Here is a 19479-nt window from a genome sequence, read left to right as displayed (position 1 = left end):
TTCGTAGTGGAACATAATCTTACTTTGCGGTAGTCTTATTTCATTTCTCTGGTATACATTTACAATAAGAATACTTAAACTAAGCAGCTCTTGCTGCATTATTTTTGCATACGAAGTATGGAATAATTAATCTACTTCATTCCTGTCATCAACAAACTTGAACATGTAGTTAATTTAATCCAGTTTCTCTGATTTTTCTTTTTTTAATTAAAACAGCATCCATGCATTATGGCAATGTGTTGACTATGCCAGCACGTGGTTGGAAAATATGTATTTTTGTATTGATTGACTCCTTTTTTGTGTTGTACCATGTCTTTGTTTCTTCTTCCTCATCCTTAGCTTTGTGTATGGCTTTAGAGTAAGTCTGTGATTAGGTAGTGCACTGAAAAAAAATAAAATCGTGTCTAGGAATTGTTTGCAGTTACCCGATTCACATTTCATATCATAGCAAGCAATAAAATACTTCAGAGTAGAAATGGGCCTTAAATGAGTAATTACAAACCATCTTTTGTGCAAATACCAGAACAGCAGGTTCATAGGTAGTAAAATCTGACTTGATGGGACTTGCACAGTGTGAGGCGAGTATCTGGATGGATCACAGAGCAGATCTGCCTCGGTCCTACTGACTTCTTGGCATTGCTTCTTGAGACCAACTTTCTAATCAGACAAGTCAGTTAGTAGCATAAGGCCACATTTAATTGCTCCAACGTAACTTATACGGAGAAGAAATTTCATTTCTGATCTGTGTAAAGTGTTTCTCTTCAGTACTGACCTCTCACTCTGCAACCCCAGCATTAGCTACTGGGGTTAGTTTTCAGAGGATAGTGTTATGGTACCCTTTCCATCTACGCTTCCACTTGGAATGCACAGTAGTCACAACTATGTCCAGAGCATAGATTCGTTGACTCCCAGGGGTAAAATAGAGAGAAAGAACATTAATAACAGTAGGAAAAGAGACAGACACTAGTTGGACAATACCACTCCGCCACGTCCACACATAATATACATGACATCAAAATGCACACAGATGGCAAATGAAACACAGGTAGATGGCGAATAGTTTCTCTTCATACCAAGACTGAAGTTTTACTTGGTAAGAAATTAATTTACATCTTGGATCTAACTAAAATACAAAAAACAAACAAACAAACAAAAAACCCCACCAAACCCAACACCCCCTAACCTGAGAAAACATAAGTATCTAAGCAAATTATTATAAACTGCAAACTTCAGTCTCCTTTCTTTGTCCTCTCATTTTAGTGACCTTTCTGTTACTACCCCTTAAATTGCTTGGACCGGAACTGTGTCATTCTGTTTTATGAAGTGCCAATTACAGTTTTGGTTTCTAGAGAGTTAATATAGTATAATTTTAATACAGTATTCTCAAGTGACTTCAAAAGAATCATGTAATCTGAAAATGGCCCTTGTTGTGTGACTACATGGGTGCCGTTGAGGGATGTTGGAGTCCTACACAAGGGTACTAGGATCTGGCTCAGGGTGAGAAAATGTGGAAATCGTAGTATTAATGTAGCCATTACTTAACTGCACATATGTTGTAAGTCATCTCATGTTTGTATGTTAACCCTGTAAATACGAATTTTTACAGGGTTATGAGCAATAGTTTCCAAGATTTGTTCTGCTGACTCAGGAGGCTGTGTCATGTCAGAGTCATGAGCCTTGTGCTGATTTTATCCCATGCTTTCCCCTCAGCAAACTTTAGGTGCCAGAGCGTCCAGGTTGGTGTCTCCTGTAGAAGTATTCCTGTATCTGAATGCCTAAGGTCTTTCTCGTGTGTGTTCTCTTTTGGTAGTCCATCACAAAAGTCAGCATTTCCTTGTCAGAAAACACATTTCCTAACAGAATACCCCAGTATGTGTAAAACAAGAAACGGACACACTGTAGATTCTCACGCGCTCTGTCTTCAGGCAAAGCTGCACGTTCACTCCCAAGCAGGAGGATAAAAAGTATAATGTTATTAAGCTACACGATTGAAGGGAACGTTTTGCAGTTGTACAATAGAATTAAAACCTCTTCCATTGCCATCTCAAAGAAATAGATAGACATCACTGTGCATGAATGGTGATTTCATGAAAATAAAAGAAGTACGTACCTTGGTTGACTTTATTTTTACTGTTCAAATTGTATGTTCTTGTTGAACATATATAGACTACCCATTTTGGCTTTAGATCTGAAACATATTTGGTTACATATTACTTTATTATTATATTGTTTTCACAAGAAAGTAATGATGTTGCTGATTAATTGCCGATTAATTCTGCTTGGTGTGTCTCAACTATGCTGGGAGTCTACGGCCGTACCGAATACCACAACCACTCTGCCGGTGTGTCTGCTGCTCAGGAGTGCAATGAGCGTATTGCCAGGAAGCGTAACAGAATGAAACAAGTTTTTTCTTGACCTGAGCTCTTTACCAGATTGCTCCTCGGGGTTATACTTTTTAACTGTTAGTAAATGCCTTATCGCAAATCTTCAGACATACCTCAGGCAGAAATAATGTTTTATGAATAGTTCTTTGAGGTATACTTCTTTTGGATTTAGTCTAAATTACTGCATGCCTTTAAAGTCTGAAACTCTTTATGAATGGCAGAGTTCCAGGCAATTAATTAGGAATAAGAACTTAGAAATGGACTTGATGCCAGAGAGAACAAGAAGCCCTAAACCCATCTCCAGTTCCCATTCTAAAATGTTTGGTTTTATTGGTTATTGTTGTGTTTGATTCCTCTTTCCTAATTAAAATATTTAAGTTGTTCTGCACACTGACCTATAGGAATTCTGAACGTACAGTGTAATCATTAGCAGTAGTATGTGGGAACGAAAGGATTTGTGTGAATTTAGAGGTACAGCCTCCTCTCCAAGCTAACAGCACAGCAACAGTAATTTACCTGAAAGTAGGTATTCTTTTCCAATAAAAATTCTGCAGCTTAAAATGGAGGTGTGTTAATTACTTCTTAATGTGGTATACTAATAAAACTTTAATAAGAGCCTTCAACAATGCAGTCACTGAGTAAACAAATCCTTTCTTCTTTACACTAAGAACAGGAAATATCTGTACTTTTGAATAAGGTTTTCCATTCATGTGGTAAGGCCATTTTCTCCACGGTGATGTTAGAATTTTCGTTCTGCATTTTAAAGTATACAAGTTAAGCTATATTGTTGGCATGTGAGTTTAAATAAATAAATATACAACTCAGCACTGTTATTTCAACCTGGTATTATGTCCTGCATTTGAATGTTCCTTTGGGAAAAAACCCTCCACACATATTAAGGACGAATCATGCAAATTTAAATGCCTTAAGTTGTATGGAACCTCTATTTTTGGTCTGGAAAATTTCCATCCTCCAAGGAAACCTTACCTAATCACGTTATGCGGTTGGGGGTGGGGATGGTTGCTGTTGCCTGGACCTTTTTCTCATCTCCATCTCTTTTGTATTAAAATATGAGAAGCAAGATATGTCACTAACTACACAGGTTATACTTTCGTCCAACTGAAAGATGTGAAAAATGTGTATGAAAATAATTTGGATGAACTTTTTTGTGTTAAGCAGTAATGCTCCCTGTTGTACATAGATGACTGTCAGTGAACCAGAAGCAGTGGCTTTTTGCTCAGCCTCCTGCAATTCGCTCACCAAAATATATACCTTTCTAAGTAGGCAGCACAGTATAAAATCAGAAGCACTTGGGACAGAGAGCAATTTAAAGGGCTTTGGTAGTAATGAAGACTGAATTTGGGATCTGGATTGTACAGTAGGAAAACCAGGAATGGGCACTTAGCCGTGTATGTGCCATGGATAGGGCTGATCTTAGGAGCGATTACGGCAGCTAGTCCATGCTCGGCTGCAGCCGGTTGAGCATTGGAGGTATCTCTTTCAGCCCCGGCTATTCTGTGGCATTGATTTAATGCTTTCTGACAGACGGGGTGGGGGCGCTGGGAGGGTGGTCCCTGCCTGACCCCAGGATGCCTGAATTCCGGGCTGAAAGTCTGCAGTGGATTAGTGTCCCAGACGTGACTCTGGCCTCGGCAGGCTTTTCTCCTGACGTGAGATAGCTGTTAGGCTGTTAGGGTTAAAATCCTGGTCTGCCCTGGAGTCATGGACTTAAACATCTACCCCAGCTCAGAGGCATATTTCCAGCTCTTGCGTTTTTGCTCAGCACACCTCTGGGTCGTATGCAAGAAGAAATGTTAGGCAGAAAGCAACTAGCATTTTCCTTTCAAAACATTTATGTAAAAATAAAACCATATTATTACTGATTATTTTTTTTCTGGAATACATGGAGTTTTTTGCTGAAAAAGACCCAACTTTATTAAGCCAAATATTCTAAGTATTTGCTTTTCTGAAGAAGAATCTAAAACCTTAAAAGAGATGTTTTAAATAAATATTTGTTCATTCCACAGCTATACTTTTGAAAAGCAAAAGAAAAATCAGAAAAAAATCTTGATGAATCCTAATAAGAAGACATCATATCTTTGAAGAACTTTTCTAGGTTAGACTTACCTTTTCTAGGTTAACTTCTTAGGTTAGGTTACCCTGCTTTGAGCAGGAGGTTGTACTAGATGATCTCCAGAGGTCCCTTCCAACCTTAGCTATTCTGCGATTCTGTGAAATATGTCAATATGTGTACATGGTACACCTTTGTGAAAGGAGTACAAAGATCAGAGTAATCAGTAAGAAGGTAAAATAGTTCTTCCCCGGGATGAGTATAGAAAACAGAGACCCTATAACTTGGTCTTCTTCAAAAATTCTATCAAGTAAACTCAGACAGTTTTACAACCATCACTTTTTTGGTCTGAGTTGATCAGGGACATGGGAAACTCATATAAATAAAGTAACCAACCACAGGCTAGAAGCTCTTTTAGATGCAGCAGTGCCAGGACAGAATTGTGTGTCAAATTTTTCCTATAATTTTGAGATTATAGAATAATGTTTTTTCCCTGTGTGAGTGCTGACTACATAGGGAAGATGTTGTGTAAGGCTATGGCCTTATTCAGAGTCATTTATATGGCAATATACCATCCCATAGCGTCTTTAAAATGTAAGATTAAGTTGAAGCTACCTTTTGAGCAGGAAAAAATAAAGTCATATTTTTCAGTGACATTTCAGTAGAAGCATCACTGCTACAAGATAAAAAAAACCCTGTTGCCATTTTCATATATAAAAATAAATTCAACATGTTGTTTTCTGAAGTTCGGTGGGCTATATTTTCTAACAGGGACACTATGGGGAGACTATGGATATAGTTTAATAACTTTCATCATTCGCACAAGCAAGCATGAAAAACAAACCACAGCTGTTAACATCAAAGAAAGCAAAACAAATAAAAAGGCAGAAAAACAGGAATAAGCTAGAAAGACTTCCAGGTTTCTGGAGATATTTTTCCCTTGTAGGGAATCTAACTTCTTGGACCATTTGAACTGTTTGCTTTTTCATCCTGTTTAATACATCGAACATTAGTATCTTAACCCTGCTTATCAGCAGCTTGAGATGCAAGGCTCTGTTACGTTACAATTTTAGCTTGTTTTTTTAAGAAACAAAGACATGTGGTGTGTTCAGTTTGTGCAGTGGGTAAAGGAATAATAGGAAATACAGAAGAGAGGAAAAAAATTAAAGCTGAGCAACCCGGCATTGGCAGATACAAACATTTTCTTTGTTCATGTGATGTCAGCCTGTTGACTAGAATAGGGCTTCTCTTAAATTAACTGGTGAAAAGCTCAGGTCTTATCTGTATTAACTAACTCAATAATAAATTGAAAATTTGTTTGTTATATTCTTTGAAATTCATTATTTTGAGAAGAGCTAAGACATACAGTATAATGAAAGGAGCTCTGTTAAACCTCCCAACCTGCCTTGAGTACAGGTCATGCTAATCCAACACCATAACCGTAATCCATACTTTTGGTTGCAGAAACCAGTGTCTTCACTTTACATTGGAAATGTGGTGTATTTTAAATACTTCCATCTTCGGAAACCCTGATGTGATGTGGTGGTGGATTATAGTACTTCTATTATTTTTTTTATCTCTGTTAGTGGGAATCCAGTAGGTTCATATATATCAGTGTGCTCAGTTAGAAAGATCTTTCGCCCAAGCTTTCAAGTAAGGTAGAGAGGATGCAAAAAGTAAGTCATCATGAATAATTAACAGCATCTTCTTTCTGTGGGTCTCATGAAAAGCAGGGGAGATGTTGTCTTGTTGCACACGCTTATTTTTTGCAGTCCAAAATGCTTTCGGCATTTTGATGTAGGGTGGGTATAGAGCTTTTGTTATCTGAGCCTCTGGCAGTTCAGAAATGTCAAGCAGAAAATGCACTTTGCCTGCAGGGGAAGAAGTCACCAAGGTGCCCCGGTGGTGCAGTGTCTCTGCAGGCTTATTCACAACATGGCAAAGAGATCAACCCTGACAGCTGGGTCTTCCTTGCATGTCAGCAACAGTGAAAGCACCACAAACGAGCCTCAAAGAATGAGATAAAATGGGGAAAATAGGTAGTTATATGCATATTCCCTTTCAGTTTCCTTTCAACCTCTTTCTTGACTCCCTTGGCTAACAAGAGGTGAGTAGGGATTCGCAAGGAAAGAGGAAGGAACTGTGTTTCGAAGTCACAGGTTTCCTCATAATTATTGAAAGTGAAAGGCGGTTTGCCATTTTCACTGCAACTCATCTAAATTACTCAAGTTATCGGTGGCTGAAAGTGTCATTCAAGAGTCCCCTTACACTACAAGAACAGAGTCAACAAGGCTATGTAGAAATAAGAATCCAAATAAAAAAAGAATTGTTCACTTAAATCTGCAGAGTTTACTGACTACTATGTACTATGCCTACTTTTATCTCATTTTTTCTGTATTTCACTCCTTTGTCCTAATTTACCACTGTAAATTATTATCTTTTCATAAGTATTCTAAAAGTTGCACTATTTCCCAAGACAAATTACCAAGACAGTCATGGTGACTTTTCAGGCTTGGTCCACTATTATTGTGACTGGAGACCTGCAAAAGTAGAGCTTAGCTTTCAGTTGTATGATTTGGGGATTAAAGACTATCAAAGAACCAAAAACTTTATGCTTAAAAAATTCAAATAACTGGAAACATTGCATGTGTGCATTAAACAGTCCATGTTTTAAAACTGCATGCCTACAGTTAGGGATCGAGGCTGATAAAGAGCTCTTAAAGTGGGAATAACCTTGTAGGAGATGAGCCTTTTCAAATTGTGTTATCATTCATTGGGGCTGCAAGTACTCTGGAAACCAGGCCACCCTGATCTAGTTATTTAATTGTAGATACCTGCTCTAGCAACCAATTTTACACCTGGGACTACTTATGTGCACATTTAATTGTATTAATGATTTGCTGAATTTGGCCCCATGTTTGAAGAACTCGGTCATTGTTCATCGTTGTTTGCAAGGCTGGCCAGAAGACAAGAATTTTGCTTATTTGGAAAAAAAAATGAGGTTTGGGAATTTCTGTTCAGCTTGGAGCAAACTAAGCTGTACAGAGGCTGTTTGTGGAAGGTGAGGGAGGAAGAGGGAGGCAGCCTAAACAACTGACTGACTCTATAGGCTAAAATAACAAATGACTGAGTAACTAGGGCAGCACTCACCTGGGATGTAGAATGGCATGTTCAAATCCCAGCTCCAGATAATCACTGTAATAGAGAATTAAATTATATTTCTTAATTTTCTTTTCTGCTGAAGTTATTCTAGTAAATAAATACACTTTGCTATTCATTGGATCAGAGGAAGAGAACCAAACATGTCTAGGGGGTCTGCTCCTCTTCCTTCTCTCGTTTGAGTCAGAAATGATGCTGTGATCCTTAGGGAGCTGGCCATTAAAATATTTCCATACGTTTCTGGGAAAAGAATAATTTGTGATTCATGAGATTTTCCTAGGATTTTTGTTAACAGATTTTTGACCACTCCTAATAGTTTCTTCCTCCCCCCCCCCCCCAATTTGTTTAAAAGGGGAGAGAGAAAGGTGGCACCTCTTTAACTGAGTTGTGATAAAAATGTGTAAAAAAGTGTAACTTTACTGCTGCTTTTCATTATTTATTTGTGCATCTGAAGAATATAAATTCTCCTACAAGATGCATCGGAAAGATGCTTAAGGGTTTGAGGTTTTTTTCTTTTCTTCAGTAAAGCAAGCTGAACAAACCTACTTTTTGAAGTGCTATTATTGTTTAGGTAACCAATACTAAGAAAGCGATGACAGGATGTGAGTTTCTAATTTTGTGGATGTCCCATTGTTTTGAGGGGAAGTTGGTTTTGAAGTAGTGACTGTAAGCACAGCAGGTCCTGGGATCTTGTAGCAGCAGGCAGAACTATCACATGTTGGGACAAAAATACTCTTTTTTTTCTTGATAGATACAGGGATAATATTCCCATAACCATTTCCCTGACTAACCTATACATTATGTAGAGCTTCTGAATTCTTGAGATATATATTGCTATTTAATGTATAAGCTGCCAAGATATGAGTGTGTTTTCATTCTGCAGTATTTGGATACATATGCGGGTATATGACAGAGCAAAGGGAAGAAACAACATCAAGCTGAAATGGATTTCTGAATCTTTGTCAGTCTGATAAATTTGGGAATAAATTTTTATCTGATGGGAAAACTGACTCTTACCTCCTTCAAAAGTACCTTTTACTTCCATAGTACAGTAATTCATGATAATGGTAACGCTAACTGAAATAGGGATTACTCAGAACAGTACAGAAGATCTCTTGTGAAGTATTTCAGTCTTGCCATCAGAACAAAACTTCGGTGCATCCGTGTAAATTGGCATCCTTCCATTGACTTCTAGGTGCAGTGAAGTGGGTGGTTTGGGGTTGTGCACTTCTTGGACAGACATGCAGGTACTCAGCAGCAGCTGGACTCCCCAGGAGCCCAGCTTCAATGGTATTTTGCAGATTCATATCAATGATGGTGGTCTTGATACGCACAGGCTGTAGTTGCTTCTTCCTGCCCTTCCCCCTTTGTAACTGGTTTAGTGGTTTGAAGAAAGAGCAGAGAGGTACCTTCCTGATAACAAAATTGTGCTGACAATATTTTAATAATGTAATAAACTGTACTTGCTTACCCTGTTCTGCTCCTCTGGTAGCTGGGGTTCATGTGCTTGCAAAACAAATGGATGCAAAGCTAGGATGTGTATACATTTTTTGCCTGTTTAAAATACCTTCTCTTTCCTAATATTAAAAGGCAATACTGCATGGTACACTACATCATAAGAGTTGTGTTGCCAAAGCTTTACTTTTCTTGTGAAAACATTAGTGTTTATCTTATTCAACTTGAAGGTAGATATGATAGAACAGGATGCAATCTTTGAAAGCAAAAGCAAGGGGAAAACTCCTTTCATTTTAATATTGTTTTCTATATGCTGATATTTTGTGGAATATGATAAAAAATAATTTTTTTCAGAAGCTTTCATCTTTGCCCCGGGGATGTCATCTCTGACAGAGATGGTTTAACATCATCCATCCAAATAGGGAGTGAACACTGTTATATGGGAATGAAATAATTTCAGCCTACCCTGAAGTTCAGTGGTCAAATTATACTGGGGGCACCCAGGCACCCCTGAGAGCCTTCCAGCTCATCACTGCCATAAACAGGCTGGACCACCTGACTTCATGTTAATAAAATCTTTACAACTAAGCAGATTGTAAAATAATTCTAATTTCTTGTAGATGTCAAAAAAATTTGACAGTCTGTCTTGAGCTGCTGAGGAATGTGGGGTATACCTCCAGGCTCACGCTACATGTACAGAATCTATGGGCAGCTCCAGTCTGAAATAGCACAAAAGAGGCAGAAGCAAGGATGAAAAGTTCTGAGTAGTTCAGATACCAGGCTGGTTTTAGCTGGTTTATATCCCCTTCATGCTGGACTGTGGCTAAACAAGATTGGGCAGGGAGAAAGACAAGTGACAATGCAAGACTGGAGTGAGAAATGGGAGGAGAAGACAGATGGCAACAGAGGTTTCATCAAGACACAAAATTTTCTTCCTGTCCCCCATTGATGCACTTTGGCAATGATGTTTTTAATGTTTGGGGTTGCAGAGTGCCGAAGTAACATATAAACCTAACATCAAGTCTTCTCTTTTAAAATAAAGGCACCATATAATTTTTAGTTCAGTCTGCATACTTGGATTGAAATAGTCACATTTGAGATGTATTTTCTTTCTTTCTTTTCCTTTTTCATTTTAACATTGGCAGGTTGAGCCATTGATCCAGAAAGGCCACGAGAACCTGGTGCACCATATCCTGCTCTACCAGTGCAGCAGCAATTTGAATGACAGCGTGCTGGACTACGGGCATGAGTGCTACCACCCCAACATGCCAGACTCTTTTCTTACATGCGAGACGGTCATTTTTGCTTGGGCCATTGGAGGAGAGGTAGGATGAATGTCTGTCTAGCATGGTTCATCAATGGGACTTTAGGAGGGTGTGTATCATAATGAAGCTTCTTCCTAGTATGTTAGCGATTACTTAATATGTCTGTTTTTAAGGGTACACAATCGCAATCACTAAATGCCTCACCAGTAAGTTCTCGACTTCTTCTTGGCCTCTTAAGTATGAGATGCAATGAAATTAATATCCTGAGTGACAAGCTGAAAGTAATGAAAATAGTATAAAGAGAGTTGATGCCTTAGGGGAAGAAAGATGACTTGGGAGCATGGAAGTCTGTAGCCATATCAGCTTGGCCCATCTGATATGGGAATACACTGCCTCCAGCAATGACCAATATCTCTTACCTGTGGAGAATGACAGAAAGAAAAGCTAGTCTCTGTAGTGACTGCGTAAAAGACATGGAGGCAACATTTTCCAAATGAAGTTAGACATGGATTTAATTCATTTTGTGCCTCACCAGGACCTGGTTATAGTGTTGCCCCGTTCAGGCATATTGTTCTGAAGTTTCCTGCCCAGCCCAAAGAGACATCATTTCAGTGTAGGAGTGATCCTGTGTCAGTGCAGAGACAGCACAAGAACCACTTTGCTCATGGCAATGGGGCATATCTACAGAAAACAGTCTCTGATGCCATGTTGACCCCAGGCTGTGTTTTAGGCTTATTTCATATGTTAATTTAGGCTGCAGTTAATGCTTTGAGCTGATACAAGGCAGCATTGCTGCCAAAAGAATCCCACCCTTTCTTTACCCCCTTGATTCACTGTGTGCCCACATAAATGATGGTGTGGCCACAGAGAAGGACTGGGGTCAGGATAGTTTCTGGAGCCTTCGTTTGCCAGCCTGCAGTCCAAAACCGTCTTCGAGTGCTGCAGTGCGAGGAAGCCACAAGAACACATCAAAAGAAGTTTAATCCACTATGAGCATTATCCCTGAGGTATGCTTTGTGCATTTTCGCCATCAGCTATGCTCTGACCTAGTATTTGTACTTTCAACTGTCTTAATCTAAGTAAGTGAATAAAAAACTCACATAAATAAGTTATAATTTGACAAGCACTATGGAGGCTTTTGCAAGGATGATTCCATTGTTAAAGATCTGTAGAGAAGAATCTGGCAGACCTGGGGTATATTCAGGTTTACTGGAGTACTCACTTCACTCACTTCAGTTTACCCTTATGTAGAATGGAGATTATAATACTTATTACTATATAATATTTATTAATATATAATTACTGTATACTATGATTGATTCATTAATGTCCATCAAACATAAGAAAGTTGGGATCTCAAATTGCACATTTCAGAAAGTTAGAATCTCAAATTGTGTATTAAAATATTAGCTATATACTATAAAATGATGCAGATTAATTCCTATAAAAGGGAATTTGGTAAATGAATTCACTTAGAAGATACTGATATTTCAGGAGTGAGCTTTGGAGGTAAATCTCCTGGTTAGCCCCACTTACCAAGCTCTGTTTATCATCATGAGTGGTTTGAGAACTTGTACAGCCCTCTTTGAGATAAAGTTAAACTGAATGTGCAGGGGTGAACCCAGCACCTCCCAGCAATAAATGGGGTTCAGTGCACGGGGTCTGAGCAGAGCTTGTCCAAAGGAGCATCATTTGGGGACAGTGGGTCCAGCACAGGCTGTTGCACTGTACAGATCTATTTCTTTTGCACTACATGGCTTGCTAATATAAATGTAGCCATGAAGATCATCTTTATTGTAAAATCATTTTACTTAGAATGCAGTGATTTGTGCAGGAAAAACAATCTAATGATGTACAACCTCAGTATTCCCTGGAAATTACTGCTTTTAGATTCACTTTTTCATAAGGGTTTTATTGTCAGGGTTACATTGATGATGCAATGTTTATACATTTAAAATGGAATTTTCCGCTCAAACAATAAGTACGGGATAAATAATCGTAAGATCACAGGATAATGCAGGTTGGAAGGGACTCAGGAAGTCTCTAGTCCAGCCTGCAACTCAAAGCAGGGTCAGAGGTGAGGTTAGACTACTTTGCTCAGGGCTTTATCCTCTATCAAGCATAGGATCTACTATTTTATATTGACATATTTAGTGCATTGAGTATATAATAAATATATTATGTCACAATGCCATGTTCAGAAAGTTTTAAAAGTTGTTACCTATGTAAATTTTATCATTAATATGATTGTATCATTGGGAAAAAGATTATGTATTTCTAAAAAGAAAGTAACCTTAACCATGGCAAAAATACTTCAACTTTGTATGCATGTGTTGATTTCCAGGGCTTCACCTACCCTCCTCACGTTGGCTTATCCATTGGCACAGCAGCTGACCCTCAGTTCGTTCTTATGGAAGTGCATTATGACAACCCATCATACACAGAAGGTTTGTACCCTCACACTCTTTAAAACATGCAAGATTGGAAAATGTACTAGACACAAGTGCTTCCCATTGTATTGCATGGCCAGCAGAGCAAATACAAAGCTGAGGTTTATTTTTCCCTGCTCATTAGTTCCTGGTTCCCAGTGTTTTTCTCACTGCACTCAAAAGTTTAACCTGAAGTCAGTGGGAGATTCAGGTATACAAAGAATTGTGGACCAGGTGAATGTATCTCCTTTTATCACTACATTTTTCATGTTATCTCTCTCTCCTTTCCTTTTGCTGGGAAATCCAGTCAGACTGAGAGAGAGCAGCACAGCACCCAGACTGTGAGACAGTAACACAGGGAACGAGCCTTTTATTAATTTTTTGGGGCATTTTTTTTAAACCCTGAACTGTGGGCAGTTTCTGAAGGTGAAGTATAGACACAGGTTGCTAGACTGTTCACTGGGTAAAAGCAGTTTATCTTAAAAGTTTTTCATTTATAATGGTGTTTTTTTAATCTTCTTTCTAAAATTCATTTATTTAGAAGAAGCAAAAGGAAGAAACCAAGGAGCCCCAGAAAATCTGGGGAACTTTGAAGCTGACTTTTGGAAAGATACTTTTTTGTTCTTAAGCAAAAGTTTATTGAGCCACTGTACCTGAGAATATTCTGATGATTGCTATGTATGAACTGAGTAAAATCCAGTGCAGCACAGTGTACTGGTCTTTCTTTAAACCCCCGTGTGTTTAAATAAAATCCTCTGTGTGGGTTATGGTGTTCTGTCTTACTGTTATTCCCCCTCTTTTTGTTTTCTGGATGAACTATGTCAAACTTGTTTTGTTTAATGATGAGCTCTTCAGCACGCACGTTTCTGTGGGATACACTAAACTTCCTTTGCATCCTTGATGTTGCATACTTTTCCATCAAATATTACCTGAAAGCCTGAGAAGTCACGTGCAGAAAAACTGTTTTCAAATTGGTCATGTCCCCAAATTCACTATTTTATTTTAAATGACTGTGCTGTATGATACTGTTGTTCAAGTGGCACATGCAAAAACTGGGAATCAATAATGTTTCATTTCCTTTTTAAGCAACAGGGACAATATTGCCTTGGTGGGACAGTCCCAGGTGAACACAGGGTCTTGCCAAAGACCTGGGAAAATTCAGACAGCATAGTGTGTCTGTAATCCAGGTCATGTTTCTCTCCTCCCTGACAAAATAGACGGTATAAGATCATGCCAGGAGTGGGAGGGAGTAGACCTGGGTGCTCGCACTGCTTTGGGTGGGGGCACACGAGTCCTCCTGACACAGCACCCAGCCTGCCACTGGGTCACCTTCGTTTTCCTGTTTTGGGATCTGCATTTTCCCAGCTTGGGTCTCGCAGTTAAAGGCTGCATTGTCAGCCTCACCTTGTGATCTGGGCTAATGTTTTCTAAAAGTGACTCAGACTGGTAGTCAGCACTGGCTCCCAGTTAGACTCAAAAATGTTTGAACTGCTCCTAACTTTGCTGGTTTTGAATGTTTCTGTTTATGAAATCCTTAACATTCACTTTTAATCGGAAAGGTGGCCTCTTTTGAGATTGTTTATCAAAACCTCTTACATATCGTAAAAAATTCCGGCATTTAGATGTTAGCAACAAGCTTGGAGGGGAAATACCACAAAGGAAAAATTCAAGTTGATGAAATTGTACAAATAGCTTCAGAAAGGGAATGAGCATGGATTTCCAAACACATGAAAATTGGGATGTTGTGGGACGGTATATATCACCTGAAATGTCATGATTTGTATATTGCAGAATGTCTCACAGTTGATTACCACTTTTAATTGGCTATGCATAGTTCATATCCTTTGTTCCTTAATAATTATATACTATTCTCTCTTAGGTATTTTAGTGACTGGGTACCTTAGTCCCTGCTCTGCCCCTCTGTCATTTGCCTATCTTAAAATAGCCTGCTAATTTTATGTTGATGTAAAATTTGGTTTCAGGCACTGCTATGTCTGTTATGTTTTTTAGAAAATGAATATAGGTCATTAGAAAGTCTCTTACCTTCTCTGAGATACTCGGTAGGTTTTTTGCATTTTTAATTTTCAAAATCGAAATTTGAAAAGGGACAACAAAGAAGGTAAGTGATGAGCTTACAGAATGTAGGGCTTGTGCAACACAAATTAATCTTTGTTTTTAGCTTATACCTTTCCTAATAAAAATGAGTAATACAAGATAAATAATTATAAGCATTTAGATGATAGAGGCAACATACATTCTGAGTAGATACACAAGCAAATGCCTATGGCTAAATGTTTGGATGAATGAAACAGATTCATATAATTTTGACTCTTAAAAACCACAACATTTTTATGTCAGACTTTGGTTCCTTAAACTACTTTTAGAAATAAAGAGTCACTGAGTGAGGGCAGCATTAAAATCCTATGTAGTTTTTTTGTCTACTTCACTCAAGGTGCTGGTATTATCTTCAAGTCTGGGATTTAGGAAGTCAATTTTCATATGATTAGTTGATGCTCTCTTAATTGGGAAGATTGCAAAAGGGATGTCTTTGGTCATCTGAGGTATGCTGTAACTTGACAAGCAATCCAAAAAAAAAGAAAATACATAATTAATGCTGGAGCTCAAGGTGAAGGAATAAATTCTCAAGAACAGAGCTTGAAAATTTTAAAGAAAAAGCCCCACAACTTTAAGCTCTGCTTTAAATATTTAATTTGAAAATCATACATGCCACCTTTTGAGGTCTTATTATTTTTTGTATTGTTTGCTCTGCCTGTGATCTACCTTGTTTTACCTGAGGTCCATGTTGGATAGCTTAGTGGAAGGGACACAGGGGCTATGGGCAGCACAGATTTTTCATTCACATCTGAGAACCACAGATACCAACATACCATGTTTAACAACCTTCCTGTGGGCTGCCCCTATTTATTACTTCCTGCATATGGTTTGACTCATTTCCAGGTTATTGAGGTTGATTCCTCAATTTTCATGTAAAAAAACTTAGGACAAGCCTTGAAAACTGTGAAGCAATTAGATTTTTTTAATTTTTTTTTTTAAAATACTGATTTATGGCCATGGCTGACTGAGTTCTTTTGTTGCAGGCTTGATAGATAACTCTGGTCTGAGGCTAATTTATACTCCAGTTATAAGGAAATACGATGCTGGGGTTATTGAAGCCGGTCTTTGGGTCAGCCTCTTCCACAATATCCCACCAGGCATGCCTGAATTTGTGTCAGAGGGTCACTGCACACTGGAATGTCTGGAAGAGGTATGTCTCTGCCTGAATCCATTGGTTTTCATTCTTAGAAATAGTTTTGGACAGCCTCTTTAGCTTCTTGGGAAGATTGATAGCTACCAGTTAAAGACATGAGAGCAAAGGCACCTGCTATGCGCTGCCCTCCAGAATGTTGAGTCTTTTTGATCTGGGTATTTGGGTTGTTCAGTATTCAGGTGGCTTTACTGATAGGAGTAATACTGGATGGCACAGTGCTTGTGATTATTTAATTGTGTGTTCAATATATAAGCATACATTGCTTTCCATGGCAAAGCTATAAATAGCTAGCCCAGAAAAAATGTCGAGAGATACTAATTAAGATCTGTGGATGTGCAAAAGAATCCTAATAGTGAAGTGAAAGCCTGAAAGATGTTGTTAGACCAACCACTAAAGACCTGAAATGGTTTTGGTTTATGGCCCAAAGTACAAAATTATGCATTCATTAAACACTGGGCATCATTAGGATAATCTAAATATCTCTATAGATAATGACAACTTTGTCTAAAATCTGTGATTAATGTATCATGGGAAATTTTCATATACTTTGTCATTTATAGAGAAAGGTTGAATCAATGCTTGTTATGATGTGGTTTGGAGTGAAGGGCAGATTAGATATGGAATTCAGATTTGTTCTTGGTGGTGTTAAATGTAGCATATTGTTATAGCATTTTTCAGCCTAAAAACAGTTGAGTAATCTATTATTGTGAGGTTTCTGACCTTACGGCTGTACTTGAAAGGTATTGACATAACTGGTTGTTTCTAGTTTGGGCTCTGAATAAGAAACAAAGATTAACATAGTAAAAGTTCAGATCTGTAGATCTCAGCTAGAATGGGAGTGATGTCAGATTTGTGTCAATTTGGAAAAGTTAATTTTAAAATATTTTTGACTTGGAAAAAAGTTTCAGATGTAAATTTATAGTATTTCACTACCGTTGACTTGAAGATGGGAAGTAGAGCATATTATAATTGCAGCTTCTTAAAGTGCTTCTCTTGGCACCGTATTGATAATAATGTCATTCATAACTGCATAAAAATTCTTTTTCACAGTAAACATCCATATTCAGCAGTATTGGCCAATAGCAGTAAAATAATGTGCAGGTTTTAGTATAATACCCTTGAAAGTGTTAACCTATTGTGAATTATTGGCAGTCCAGTTGATTTTCATTAGGAATCAAAACATGTTTTCATTAAAAAAAAAAAATCACAGAAAAAAACCCAAGCCTTTTTTGTATATAAAACCTTAATTTCACATACAGACTTGGTTTTGCTCCAGACTGCATTTTGCTGTAAACTGAGGGAATGTTAAAATGCATTTATTAATGTATTTTCACTCTGTTTGTACATTGCATTACGTTACGTTGCATCTGGGCACGCTAATAGTGTTGGTTTCCCCTGGCCAGGCGCTAGGTGCTGAGAGACCTTCTGGGATTCACGTGTTTGCGGTACTTCTTCATGCTCATCTTGCTGGCAGAGCTATCAGGATGCGCCACTTCCACAACGGCGAGGAGCAGAAGCTGCTTGCTTATGACGATGAGTTTGACTTCAACTTCCAGGAGTTTCAGTATCTGAAAGAAGAAAGAACCATCTTGCCAGTACGACACTCTTAATTCTTTCCCTGAAAGCATTTAAGAGATTGTGTGCCTAGTATTTACTCCCATTTAGGATTAATTTTGCTACAGAATTCCTGAATGTTTTGTTCATTTTTCCACTTACTGCAGAGTGGCTGATGCATTAAAATTGCAGTGTCTCAGGAGACACTACAGCACTGGCTTGGTCCATCAATTCAAGCTGTTCTTTGGGTGCGTTTGACGTCCACAACTACATGATTTGAACTTTGCTGTTATAAATGTTTGAAAAAGCAGATTATAAAATCACACATGTGCCTGCTTGTACCATCTCTGTGCATCCAGCTAGCTGAAGAAAGGAAATGCCACCACGTGGCTTTATGGAGCTGCGGGAGCCAAGTAGCACATCCTGAGTCTTTGCACACAGCAAGTATCCAGCCTTGCAAACATGTGCCTACAAATCAGCCAAGTCTTCTGTTTGTTTCACATTTTTATTTGCTGTTGGGAGTAAAGCTCTGTGCTCATGTTCCACATGAGGTTTCACCAAGTAAACAAAACTCTTCGGAAGAAGAAATCATGCAATTATATCTGCTGTTCTTGTGAGAATCATGTAATATGTCTTTTAGAAAAATCCCGACTGCAATTATATTATAAAGCAGTAGCTATCCATAGGCATTGCATAAAAAGAGTCTATATTTTTTGGTTGAGTCACTCATTTAAAAAGTATTCACTCAACCCTTGTTAGTTCCAGCTGGCATCTATTTTTGAAGCTTTGGGCTGAGGACAGAAAGTTTAGTGCAGCAAAGGCTGGGTGCTCCGTATCTAACCAGCAGAGCAGCTGGAGATGTGCCTGTCTGGGTGCATGTGAACAAGCCTGTTACCTGATGGAACTGGTCAGATGCAAAATATCAAACAAACAACTGGATATTTTTTTTTATGATTGAAGCCAGTAAGGGAAGAGAGCTAGGAAGACCTTTGGAATGACTGAACTTCAAGTATGGTTAGGAGCCCCATGGTTAAAACTTCCAGGCTTCTCTTCAAGTCCCTTCCTCTCTTACATCTCTTCTCCCACACGGGGATACTTTGATATTTGTCCTTTAAAGGCAAGAAGCTAAAATGCTAACTTTCTAATTTAATTTCTGCAGCAAATCATGGATGTTCAGGTGCAGCATTTACTCTTTGAAGTCCAACTGCTCATACTCCACAGGGACTTCAAAGACAAACTGGTGTTACCTCCTCCAGGAAAGAAGTGTTGAAGGGTTTAGGAAGAGGGCTGGCAGAAGATGACAGGTTTGCAGAGAAAGCCTGTAATGTTTTTAGGAAAATCCATGCAGATTATAGAGAAAGGCCTCTTAAAATTCAAGAACAAAAGGGAGTAGACAGCAGAAAAACTAAGAGATATTTGATGGTATCAGCAACTTAAAAAAGACAGCTTGAATAGAAGCAGCACTTCTTTCTCCCAAGTGAGCCTTTTTCATGCCTTTTATTGTTTTCATTTTATGCAAAAATACCAGTACAGCTTTCCATACATCATTCTGGTGTAATTCAGACCACAGTCTAATCAATTAATTATTAATATTAAAATTTTTCAGAGAGGTTCTTGTTATTCTCTCCTTCTGCCAGCTCTTCCAAGGGTGTATCCTTCTTTCAGCTCATGGAGTCCAGGTTATGTGTTTTCTTTGCATACTAGCACTCTCTTCCGAATTTGGAAGCAAAAGATCTAATCTCACAGAAGGAACACTTTTAGTGAATGTTATCCAGTCCGTAAGCCATGAGAGCCAGAGACCTTGCTGGTGTGAACCAGCATATTCCTGCTGGGACCAGTGCCAGTTCATGCTGCTTCAGAGATTTCGGTCTCCATTTGGCCGACACGAGGCTCA

The 19479-nt window shown here is 38.5% G+C and overlaps 1 protein-coding gene across 2 annotated transcripts in view; it reads left to right on the top strand.

Annotated features, from left to right (window-relative positions):
• MOXD1 (monooxygenase DBH like 1) overlaps positions 1–19479 on the top strand; it is a 51871-nt gene that overhangs the window by 21397 nt on the left and 10995 nt on the right. The window contains exons 5-8 of one of the 2 annotated variants that reach the window (XM_075748108.1): positions 10215–10394; positions 12679–12781; positions 15862–16028; positions 17435–17626. In XM_075748108.1, the coding sequence (XP_075604223.1) occupies positions 10215–10394; positions 12679–12781; positions 15862–16028; positions 17435–17626 (642 nt within the window). The remainder of the gene's footprint in view (positions 1–10214; positions 10395–12678; positions 12782–15861; positions 16029–17434; positions 17627–19479) is intronic. The other variant, XM_075748109.1, reaches the window with a different exon arrangement.

The sequence above is a fragment of the Balearica regulorum genome, chromosome 3, assembly GCF_011004875.1.
Source record: "Balearica regulorum gibbericeps isolate bBalReg1 chromosome 3, bBalReg1.pri, whole genome shotgun sequence".
In the NCBI taxonomy this organism is placed as follows: domain Eukaryota; kingdom Metazoa; phylum Chordata; class Aves; order Gruiformes; family Gruidae; genus Balearica; species Balearica regulorum.
The sequence above is the reverse complement of the archived record's forward strand: the minus strand, read 5'-3'. Positions and strand labels throughout refer to the sequence as shown.